The 12,448-nt window shown below is 44.0% G+C and overlaps 1 protein-coding gene across 1 annotated transcript in view; it reads right to left on the bottom strand.

Annotated features, from left to right (window-relative positions):
- Positions 1 to 12,448, bottom strand: part of hcrtr2 (hypocretin (orexin) receptor 2) — a 91,759-nt gene that overhangs the window by 36,729 nt on the left and 42,582 nt on the right. The window contains exons 3-5 of the mRNA XM_070884341.1: positions 4,024 to 4,267; positions 1,600 to 1,715; positions 1,288 to 1,511 (exon numbers count right to left, since the gene is read on the bottom strand). Of these exons, the coding sequence (XP_070740442.1) occupies positions 1,288 to 1,511; positions 1,600 to 1,715; positions 4,024 to 4,267 (584 nt within the window). The remainder of the gene's footprint in view (positions 1 to 1,287; positions 1,512 to 1,599; positions 1,716 to 4,023; positions 4,268 to 12,448) is intronic.

Here is a 12,448-nt window from a genome sequence, read left to right on the forward strand (position 1 = left end):
GTATTGAGGTTGGAAACTCAGAGTAAGTTATGGGCCTTCCATCATGGTCTTGCCCTAATGCCCAGAAAATATCCTGCTCATTTCCTAGCATCATAGAATGATACAATACTGAAGAGGTCCCTCGGCCCATCATACCTGTGCCAGCTCTTTGAGAGAGCTATCCAATTAGTGCAACTCCCCCGCTCTTTTCCCGTAGCCCTGCAAATGTGTTTTAAAATTTTAAATAACTTTAGATATATGTTCCATTTCATGGATATTAAAAAAAAAGATAAATAGATCAATACGTAAAGAAAGACGGATGAATTAGATATTCTGTGCCAATGAAATGAGATGTTGGGGCCGAAATTGCCCACTGCCCGAAACAGGGCAGGCCCTCCATTTTTTAAAGTTTTTCTCCACCGCAATCCATGCAGTGGAGATGCCGTTGATATTCGGCACTTCGAAGTTTTTTTCCGATCGGGCGGATGTTGTGGCCGCTGAGGGGCGGAAGTGCCCTCGCAGCGGGTCACACGCCCGACCAGTCACCAGCGCCGCGCTGGTGACATAAACGTTACGCGGACGTGCCGTGTCATGCTGATGTGCATCAATGTCCCTCCCCTTCAGTTAAAGGGGAGGGCCGCTGTGAGCTCTGCATATTTTTCACATAGGTTCACTGGGCCACCAGGGAGGGTTCTGGCCGGGCCAGCAGCCTGACACCCAAGAGGGGGTGCCAGACTGCCTGTTGGCGGCCTGGCTGAACCCGGCAGAATAATTATCGGGCCGACCTGGCAGTCGGTCGACAGTAAAAAATAAAATAGTGTCGCCGGCAGCACCGCCTCCCCCGTAGGGCAGCCGCGCCGCCGACCAACAAGATGTACACCGACAGGAAAAGCTGTCTGGGGCACTGATCGGTGACGGAGCCACTCCCACTGGGCAATTCTGCAACAGGGATATTTCCCGTGGGGCAATTTTGGAAAGGGGTCGCCGTCGGTTGATAAGGGGTCGGCGCATGCACGCCATGGTGAGAAAACGGGTGGAGTGGTCCTCTGAGGAGGGGCAATGTGCAAAATGGCAGCCCCTCCGTGAGACTCGGCGGCCATTCCGTGCCACCCCATGGTCGATGCTTTCAGGCGGCCAGAGGCTTTATTAAAAGGGCCAATTTTGGCCCCGTTAAGACTTCCCTTAACATAGCCAATCAAAGAGCCAACATCACAAACTTCATGTAAATGAGACTTGTGAACATTTCAGGCTGCGAATTCATTTAATTGGGTGACAGTATTTCCAGTCTCCAGGGAATGCCAATCTCACCTTTTCAGAACATTTAGAACACTTATTGGAAGGTAGCAAAGTGCGAAAAAAAACAAAACCACCATGAGCATCCGTGCTGTCTTCCGTCTTGTTTGGATCTGTTTGATTTCTGCAGCAACAGCACTTGTTCTTGACTTGGCCTGGACTCTGCCAGACCTCTGGGATGAACACTGCCAGGCAAGAGGCTTCCAATTTCTTTGTACTACTGAGGAAGTCCCTGGAATCTGTAATTTAAGTGATAAAGCACAGTTGATGGCAACTGTTATGAGCATAACAACAATCTTCCTGCTGATGGCATTGTCACATACTTACCTGCCGACACCAGAGTTTCCAAAATATTTGAAAGTAGGCCAAAACCATTAGACATAAAGGAGCCATATACGTAACAATGAAAAAACAGATATGATAGAGTTTGGGATAAATGTCATCTGTAATGAAAAAAAAGAAAGCATAACACATTACAACATTGCACAAAACCACGGTGTACCCCTTTATTTCTATGCTGTATATTAATAAAAACCAAGTTTTCTGCAATAACATGGGTAGCTAACTCTACCTGTTGGGCATTAAAACAAGCAGTTCTTGGGAGCATGTCAATATTTTCATGGGAGTACCCTACACAGAAATGTGTGAAAACCAGTGCTACGGTGTTACACTCTATTATCTGAGTCTACAGAGCTTAGGCACAGGGTCAAAGAGCTGAGGCTTAAAGACCTCTTAGTGTACATAAAGGCAGTGCTGGAGTTTCACCAGCTAAAACCAAACGGCCTAAATCACAAAGCACTGATGGACTCCCTAGTGCTTGCTCAGCTAGGACTGCACTATCTGTTAAGGCACTGGCTTGTAGAGTTATTCGGAACCATATTGGAAAATCCACACCCCCAACTGCTTGAAGCTCCAAGTACCATTAATGAGCTAGTCTAGCTGGTTAACCATCAATACTACCCTGAAGTACTGTAACCTCAGGAACTAGATTAGTGACCCATGGAGGATCAACTCAGTTATGATCTCCCATCACGAAGCATGTCAATTTGGAGCTAACCTGAATCCAAAATGATCTCACTCGCCTCCCTTTTCTCCTTTCCACCAAGAAAGATAGACACTGGCTGATTAGACAATCGACAAGTCATCGCTTGGTGGACAGCCGGGAACAACAACTGCCTGGAATTATTCTAGTCGCCTTGAAGCAATGTTGCTTGATAATATTGTTCTTTCAGCTATATTCTCCCAAACTTGTTCACATTATGCTCACTTCCATTCTGTTGACTGACCACATAGATTTTTAATGATACTGGCCTAGAAATTCGAGCGAGTCTAAAAACGGACATGCAGGGGGAGCACGGAACGATCCCCGCACCTAAATGAATAGTCCCGAGGCGCACGTGATATTGGACGTCATTATTTTTGAGCCGGCAAGCTGTGGACACCTAATGGGCATCCACGAAGGAGGTGGGAGGAATAGCGGTGATCAGGAAGGGCGGGTAGCAGTCGGTGGCAATTGGGGAGGAGTCAAGGTCACAACAGTGAGGGAGTGGTGGCCGGCAGTAGCCCACTTGGTTTTAATGTGGGGTTGGGAGGAGCTCTCCTGTTTGTCCCGGCTCCATATTCAGGTAAGTCTATTTTAAACACTAACCTTATTGGTGGGGGCCTGAGTAATCTGTTTAAGGACCGCTGGTTAAGCTGCATGCAGATCTGATTTTCCTGCAAGGCAAACCTATATAGTAGTGAGGGCTTCCAACAGGCGGTATAGCTCTTGTTTGAATATGCAAAGAGCCTAGTGTCTGTTTCCGACATGAGCCCTGAATGCTGATCGGGAGGTGCATTATCGGCTCATAATGAGCATGGTCTCCCTGCCTAATGTATTAGAGGCTTAGGAGGCCATTTTTGGGTGCTGCACAGTCAAATTTCTAGGCCACAGTCTCTTAATTCCCTGACTATTGAATTCCCACTTGAGATGACCTTTGTGCAGTGCACATTTTACACCTCTTTCCAGTGTTTTAAAATTGGTTATTAAGCTACCAAACCCATTATTTCCCTCTTTGTTTGTATTTCTCTATTTAGTTAGATCTGAACTCTTACCCTGCACCTGATGCTGTTCCTTCCTCTCTTTGCCAGTCCTATAAGAAGGCCAGCACCAATACTAATAAAGGGTTCATCTGAAGCATTAACCCTTCTTGTCTTCTGTAATCTGATTGACCTGGTGTACATTTTCGACATTTCTGTTTTTATTTTTACACTTCCAGCATTCGCTGTTTTTCTTTTTGTGCATATTAATTCTCTTTCTAATATATGTAGAAATCACTATTCCACACCTTATATTCAGTATAATTAACATACAATAAAATCATGGCACATTTATTCTGATTATACTGCTGACAATTAGTGCGAATTGTTCAATTATTGGTGCAAAGTGAAATGACATGATTTGCCCGATTATGAGTAGTGTCTCGGGTTTTCAGTGCCACATTGGGCTTGGCTGAACAATGGGCATAAATGTAATGCTGTGACAGTATAGCAGAAGGGCACATACTACGGCAGTTCTGTTCTTTGTTTCATATAAAAACAAACAAAAAAGAGGGCACAACATAATGATTACTAAGTCTGGATGATTTTGTTCTAAGGAGCTCAGAAGAGGCATGATTATCAATGCTTAAAAAATAATTCTGCCTACAGTGTGTATTTTTGTGATTTATTATATAAAACATAAGCTGTACTACAATACAATATTGTTTTTACCTCCCCAGTGCTCATCACAGATGGTGAATAAAAGCGTTTTGTTTGCTAACTCTGGCACCATGATGCTGCATTCCATTACAATTGCCTGGGGAATCATTAGTACACAGGATATAATCCATATCATTATTATGCTGTTTCGTGCTCGCTTGGCTGTACTTTTGAACATAAGTGGATGACATATAGCATACCAGCGGTCCAGTGCTATGCAGCTAAGTGTCAGTACAGATACAGAGACTGCGACAGTCTGCAAGAAAGAGAATACATTTATTAATCCTCATTTCGGGATCCGAACATCAGTTAATGGCAACAAAAAGACAAATATATTGGCAGTGAATTTCCTCAGGGCTTCTCCTGCTGTGCTGCCTTAAATTTGGTGGTAACTCTGTTTAACTGCAGAGACGGAGCTTCTGTCCAACCTCCGCTGGCGTTACCATGGTGGGGATTGATTTTAACTTTTAGGCCTCCAAGTGGTCCAAGCCATTTTGAGGCCTGGCCCTCATTTAATCAGAACTGGTAAGCTGTGGGCGGCAAACATCCAGTTTGAATTTTTTGAAGAGGCCATTCATGTAGCAGATATGGGAAGTGTCTATGGATGTTGTCTATATGGACATCCAGAAGACATTTGTTAATATTCTGCCCAAGCGATTATGGGCAAAAATGTAAGTATACAGATATGGAGGTAACCTTGTGACTTGGGTTAGTAATTGGTTGAGAGGTATGAGACAGAGAGTTGGGATAAAGGGAATGTACACTGATTGTCGGGTTGAGACATGTGGTCTTCCCCAAGGATCTGTACTGGGGCCTCAGTTTTTCACCATATATATCAGTGACTTGATGAAGGGGTAGAGAGCTGTATTTCCAAGTTTGCAGTTGATGCTCTTAGGAGGAATAGCAAATAGTGCAGATGGAAGCAGAAAGTTGCAAAGGGGACATTGATAGATTAAGTGAGTGGGCAAAATTGTGGCAGATGGAGTTCAATGTAAGAAAGTTTGAGGTCATTCACTTTTGATCCAAGAAAGATAAATCAGAATATTTTCTTAATGGTGAGTGACTCGGAGCTGTGGAGGATCAAAGGGATTTAGGTGTCTATTTACACAAATCAATTACAGGAAGCGCACAGGTACGAAGAATAAACCAAAAGGCTAATGGAATGTTGGTCGTTATCTCAAGGGAATTGGATTACAAAGTGAGGAAGTGAGGCTTTAAGTTGTACAGAGCCTTGGTTACGCTCCATGCACTGCATTCAGTTCTGGGTACTGAACCTCGGGAAATGTACGCTAGTCTTGGAGATGTACAGAATGATATCGGGGCTTAAAGGTTTAAATTATGAGGGCTTGTACTCCTTGAGTTTAGAAGGTTGAGGGCGGTGGGTGGGGGCGGAACTAATCGAGGTCTCAAAAATTATTAAAGGATTTGGTAGAATAGTTACAGAGAAGCTGATTCTCTTGTTGAAGAATGGCAGAACAGGCACAAGAGACTCAATGGCCTACTCTTGCTCTTATGGTCCTATGTCCTGATGCAACTCACTGGAGTCAGGCTGGAGCAGTATCGGGCAGCCCCGCCTAGTGACCAACATGAAAAGTCATTGGGGCGGAGGGGGAGGGGGGTGGCATCACGCTTGGGGAGGGGGAAAGGCTGGGTTGGCAGAGACACAGATTATTTTTGTGGGGCTAGTGCTCCTCCTGGACTCACACCAATAATTTAAAACCCACCTTTCCAAGGCCTCTTCAGCCCTATCGCCAATGATACTGGTCGGAGAGTGCACAGCGCACAGTCTGACAAGTTCAATCCTAAATTGGCAATCAGGGTCAAATGCACATCACAGAACCCCGGTTTTCATGTTAAAAGGGGCCAACACCTGGCACAGGCCGGCGATTCGGCGGCCAGTGGTAAGCCATTCTATAAGTGGCAGTGGGATGATCATCTACATTAATGGATCGATATGTCTACCAAACACATGTTGATGCCATTACCGCCACATTAACACCGATTAAAAATGAATCTGTGGAGTGGGATAAGCCGCAGGAAAATTCATCCCCATTACCTTTGGTTAAGGAATTATTTGGCACTGGAGTAAAAATTATACACAAATCTTGAAAGCAATCTCACAAGCAATTATTTTAATATCAGCTTTAATCATTCAGGAACTAGAAGATACTCAGTGGAAGTTGATATTATGCAGGTTTTAATCATGGATAAGACTGGCTATATATCTTACAACCAATACATTTCCAAATAAATTAGAATAAGTCTAATAGGTGGAAATATAAATCATCCAACACAGACATCTTTTCAATGTTGTTTTAATAACACTTGAAGCATACATTTTATTAAAGGAAATCATGTGCTTGTTTGTGTTTTTAGGCTAGTAAACCATTCGGTGGGATCACTGTGGGTGTAGTGTGAAAATCTGGGTTTTATTTCCTAGATTAGCAACCAGAACTTTGTTACAGATCTGCTCCAGATCCTTCGCTGTGTTGCACTAAACCCAGTCTTTGGAAGTAATGCCTGATGGGATAGTTTCCTTCATTCATTTCCCAGAGTTATGGAGACTTTAAAACTCCATGTGAACTAATGATCATGATAGATCCTTTTCATGTGTTCATATATTTTATTGGAAAAGCTCACCAGGAGCAGGAATGAATGGACAGAGGTGATTTAAATCACTGTCTCTATTGTCCCCACAGACAATTCAGTGTGAAACATCAGCATCCACTGTAGTACCAAGCCATACAGGCCTGAAAAGCCCAGGTGTAACCAGTATCTTCTTCTTCTTAGGCTGTCCCTCGAAGTCAAGGATGACTTGCTTCCGCACTAAAAATGAGTTCTCAGGTGACTGAAGAGTCCAATGCGGGACCTACAGTCTCTGTCACAGGTGGGGCAGACGGTGGTTGAAGGGACGGGTGGGTTGGGCGCCTGGGTTGCCGCAGGCTCCTTCCGCTGTCAACGCTTGGCTTCAGCTTGCTCTCGGCGAAGAGACTTGAGGTGTTCAGTGCCCTCCCGGATGCTTTTCCTTTTAGCGACCCTCCCTTTTAAATAAAGGGGAGGGGCGTTGTGACGCGTCAGCATTACGCGGAGCAGTCATATTTTCGGGTCACAAAGGGGCAACTTCACCCTCGGGTCTTAACTGACCTGGGCCGGAAAGATTAGCTCCCCCGGATGGGCCACAGGGCAATTTCACCCCCTTAATATTATGAAAGGGTTTGATAGAGTAGATGCACAGAAAATGTTTCCTCTTGTAAACTAAGGGTCATAAATACAAGATCGTCACTAATAAATCCAATAGGGAATGCAGGCAAAACATCTTTACCCAGAGAGTGGTCAGAATATGGAACTCGCTATCACATGTAGTAGTTGAGGCAAACAGCATAGATGCATTTATTAATAATAATAATACTAATAATAACAACTTTTATTTATATAGCACCTTTAACGTCGTAAAACATCCCAAGGCGCTTCACAACAATGTTACAGACAAACAGATAAATTTAACACCGAGCCACAATAGAAATAAAGGCAGATGATCAAAAGCTTGTTTAAAAGGTAGGTTTTAACGAGCATTTTAAAGGAGGAAAGAGAGTTACAGAGGCATAGAGGTTTAGGGAGGGAGTTCCAGAGCTTAGGGCCCAGGCAGCTGAAGGCACGCCCACCAATGGTTGAGCAGTTATAATGAGGGATATTCAAGAGGCCAGAATTTGAGGAGCTCAGACATCTCGGGAGGTTGTGAGGCTGAAAAAGATTACAGAGATAGGGAAGGGGCAAGTCCACACAGTGATTTGTAAACAGGGATGAGAATTTTGAAATCGAGGCGTTGTTTAACTGGGAGCCAATGTAGGTCAGAAAGCACAGGGGTGATGGGTGACCTTGACTTGGTGCAGATTAGTACACGGGCTGCTGAGTTTTGGATGACTTCAAGTTTAGGTAGCGTGGAATATGGAAGGCCGGGGAAGCTAGATAAACACATAAGGCAGAAAGGAATAGATGGTTATGTTGATATAGTTAGATGAAAAGGTGTGGAAGGAGGCTATTGTGGAGCATGAATAACACCATAGACTAGTTGGGCCAAATGTCCTGTTTTTGTACTGTAAGTTCTGTGGAATTCTATGTCATTATTCAAAAAAGATTAGTGGATTTCTCCTGGGCAACACTGATCCCTCAAACAACATCATTCAAAGAGATTCACTGGACATTTATCTCAGTGATGTTTGTGGAACCTTTCTGTGTGAAAATTGGCTGCTGTGTTTCCTATATTACAACAGTGACTACACTTCAAAAGTACTTCATTGGCTGTGAAGTGACTTGAGACGTCCTGAGGTCACGAAAGGCGCTATGTAAATGCAAGGTAAATCTTTCTTTACTTGATGACTTTAATTCTGAGCAGACAGCAGGTGCTACTGACAACAACAACTGTCAAGGATCCCTGGCAACAAGGACGTGCAACACCTGAAAGGGTTGTAGCACACCTAAGGTTTGTCAAACTGAAAATATCCAGATGAAAAGTTGAAAGCCAGTGATGTGGACTGAGAACAAATCAGTGTTCTTTTTTTCCCTCACTCCACCCATCAGATTTTTCCATGGCAACCAAGTACTTTCACTGGACCTTCCTCCTTATGGAAAAGGATGCCTTTTTGCGCTGAAGAAATCAAATCTGAAACAACCTTTTTGTACTTGGTTCTGGAGAAGGCTTCATGGCTACAAATCTCTCTCCATTCTATTAGAAAGCAGCTGAGGTGATAAATAAGATCTGAGGGAGAAACAATGTAGGCCAGGGAAGAAACATTTTTGGGTTCTTGCTTTGAGAGTTATGTTGAAAATCATCATGTGTTTATTCAATACACCTGGTTTAATGTTGATCCTAATATGATAGAGCTTTCTTCATCCACTCCCCAATCAGGTGCAAGCTGGTTCCGCTCACCCATCACCCCTGTACTCACTGATCTACACTGGCTCCCGGTCCAGCAACTTAAAATTTTTAAATTCTCATCCTTGTTTTCAAATCCCTCCATTGTCTCACTCCGCCCTATCTCTGTAACCTCCTCCAGCCCCACAACCCTCCGCGATATCTGCACTCCTCTAATTCTGGCCTCTTACGCATCCCCAATTTTAATCGCTCCACCATTGGCGGCTGTGCCTTCAGCTGCCTAGGCCCTAAACTCTGGAATTCCCTGACTAAAATGTTCTGCCGCACTCCCCTCCTTTAAGACACTCTGTAAAACCCACCTCTCTGAACAAGCTTTTCGTCACCTGTCCAAATTTCTCCTTATGTGGTTTGGTGTCAAGTTCTGTCTGATAACGATAACACTCCCGTGAAGTTCCTTGGAATGTTTTTACTACTTTAAAGCACTATATAAATCCAAGTTGTTATTGTTTTAAAGTGTCAGTGTATTCATTGTAAACATGCATGTCTTAGTGACCTTCTATAGCTCTATGGCCTTTAGTACTGCAGGCATCAGGTTAACACTGATCCCTACTTTAGAATAGCACTAGTCTGCAGCGCTAAATTATACAGCCGGCTCCACAGAATAATAAGGTTGAGAAAAGTGCCGGTCCAATCATGCGTAATTAAAAGTGTGTCAGGTTTTCTACTACCATTAAAAGTGTAAGGGCAATCTAGTAGAGTGCCTGCAGTCTTTTAAAACTTTATCATTACACTGCAGCCAGTGTGAAGCTCAGGTGAGATGAGATGATAGTAATTTTAAACCCATGCATTGTAGAGCCCAGCTGATTTTCATCCCACTGATTGGAGTGTGATTAAAATCAGACAGTTTCTATGATAGGCTGGCAGTCTGCTCTGCCATTTTACTGCCCAGACAGCGGAATTGAAAATTACCCCATATCCTTGAATTGCTTCATTTGCAAAGTTCAAAGCTTTGGCAACTTGAAAGTACAAGTTTCTTCATGAACACTTCTTGTGACATAGAATTGCAACGCATAGCATCATTGTGGAAACTGCACCATATCTAGGCCATCACAGTATTGTCAGTAACCCTTTCTTCCTGGTTCCATGGTCAGCTTGCTTTAGCTAATGGCATTTTAGCCTCTGGGGAAGAAGGTTGTTGGCTTGAGCCTGCCACAGGACTCGATCGTGTAACTAGGCTGACACTTCCATGTTGTACTGGGAGAGTGCTATGTTGTGGGAGCTGCCAGCATTCAAATATTGGCCCAGGATTTGCGGTCGGAGGCTTCCCGTAGGCGGAAGCCTCCGACCACAAAAATTTCTAAGAAAGTACCTGTTGTTCCCGGAGTTTTGGAGATTCTGGTCCTGGGCCTCTACGCAGGGCTTCATGTATCCCAGCAGTGTAGGCACTTCGTACGCATCACTGGGATCATGTGGGCTGGCCCAACCTACTAAAGTAGGGGTCTCCCCATTTATACTTATGGTGATTCCACCTGTGAGACTTTTAAAGAAAGTTACAGCTCATCAAATTAATGGCAAGTTGACTAGCTTGATATAAAACTAACTGATCACAAGGAATCAAAAAGGGAGAATATCTGATTTTACCAAGCTATATAGTAACTGACAAATAACTGTAAGAGACATGGAAATCTTCAAAAGAAGCACATCAATTAAACACAAGGCTGGATTTTCGGTTGGAGGCTTCTTAGGGCGATAATGGTGGCGGGCGGTAAAGTTTGCGTCGGTATCCACAAAGTTCAGCAGCTGGGCTCTGAGTGTGGAGTAGAGCATTAAGAGGGGCATTCTACACCTCTCATAGGGCGCTAGGCCGGGTGAGCAACTGAAAATCCATTGCTGAAGAGCCGGCTTCAGAGCACCATATGAGAGGCCTCCCTCCCTGCAAAAAAAAATAATCGGGACACAAAAAACACTAAAACATTTCCAATCTATTACTGACCCCAAATAACGATAAATCGCAAAAAGAAAACAAAAAAACGATCACAGTTACCTCATGCATCATCCCTTCCCTCACTGCTGCCGGAATAGCTCAGACCGCCCACTTTCCCAGGCGGTCTCACTACGGGGCGCTACGGGAGCCGGTCCAACCAAATTTCACAACGCTGTCGAAACCGGGGACAGTACTGCTCAGCACCACTGCAAAGCCGGCACCAAGTGTCCTGGCAGGGCGCTGGCAGCTGGCCGTCAGGGCAGTAACCATTTCTAGAGCCGTTACCGCCCCTCCGAGTTGCTAACCGAGGCGGAACCCAAACAAAAATACAGCCCATGGACTTAATGGCAGGTCAAATTTAATTTTGATGAATGGAGGACAATGCAAATTGGAACCGGAAACAGGCAGCTTGTGTACACCATGAAGCAATGCCCATTAGAAAATTTGGAAAAGTGTAAGGAATTGGGTGTGATTATTGATCATCACAAAAGTTAACCGCAGAGGAGACCTTTTTGCCCATTTGGGTCCTCCTTTCTTCGAAATCTCCAAACCCATCTCACAAAGTCCAACTGCCCCTTGAATACCCAGAGTTTTTCCTTACAGTTCCAGATATTGATCACTCTTTGCGTAAAGTGCGTCCTAACAGCAGTCCTGAACTTGCCTTTTGCCCATTTCTACCTTTGTCCACTTGTCCAGCAGTAATGGCTTAATTTGAAACAGTACTCGGGTTTAATATTTTCTATCCCACTTAGTATCTTAGTATTCTATAAGACCTCCTCTCATATGCCTTCTTCCAAGGTTGAGGAGTTCAAACTATTGCAACATTTCCTCAAAGCTCAGGCCTTTGAAACTGGGGATCAATCTCGTTGCCACCTCTATTATTCCAAGGGTTGGATTTTTCCCTTGTGACCAGGATTGAATGAATATTCAAGCTGTGATTTGACCAGAGCACCATACAACCTCATCATAATTGTCTCAGACTTAAATTCTATTTACTTGGCAATATAGCTCAGTATTCTGTTTGCTCTGTGAGTTACTGCTCCGGACTGACTGGTGATGAACAGTGTAGAGTCTACTATCGCTCTGCCATCTCTTTCAGCCTTTCTCCTAGATTGACTATTCATTAATTATGCCCCCTATTTTTCCTTCCAATACATAAGACTTGCATTGCTGTGTACGAAACTGCATGAGTCATCGTAAAGCCAACTTGCAAACATTGTCTAAGTTCCTGTGAAATTCCTAAGCTGTTTCATCAGACTCTACTCCCCCAGTTTGGTATCTCTTGAGCTTGACCAACTTAAATTTAGTTTAGAATCTGAGGCATTTATGTGGATCACAAACAGTACAATTCCCAGCACTGATCACTGGGACACTCCAATCAGTACATTTTCTCCAACCTGACATCGCTATCTTAACTAGTGCCTGCTGCTTCCTCTCCTTTAACCAATTCCTTATCCAAGTTCCATCCAGGACTGCCTAAAGCTTCTGTAGCAGCTTTCATGTGGAACTTTATCAAGGGTTTTCTGGAAGTCCAGTGACACTAAATCATAGGGCTGTCAAACATCGATTTGAAATGTCAC

This window comes from Pristiophorus japonicus, chromosome 7 (assembly GCF_044704955.1).
Source record: "Pristiophorus japonicus isolate sPriJap1 chromosome 7, sPriJap1.hap1, whole genome shotgun sequence".
NCBI classification, from domain to species: domain Eukaryota; kingdom Metazoa; phylum Chordata; class Chondrichthyes; family Pristiophoridae; genus Pristiophorus; species Pristiophorus japonicus.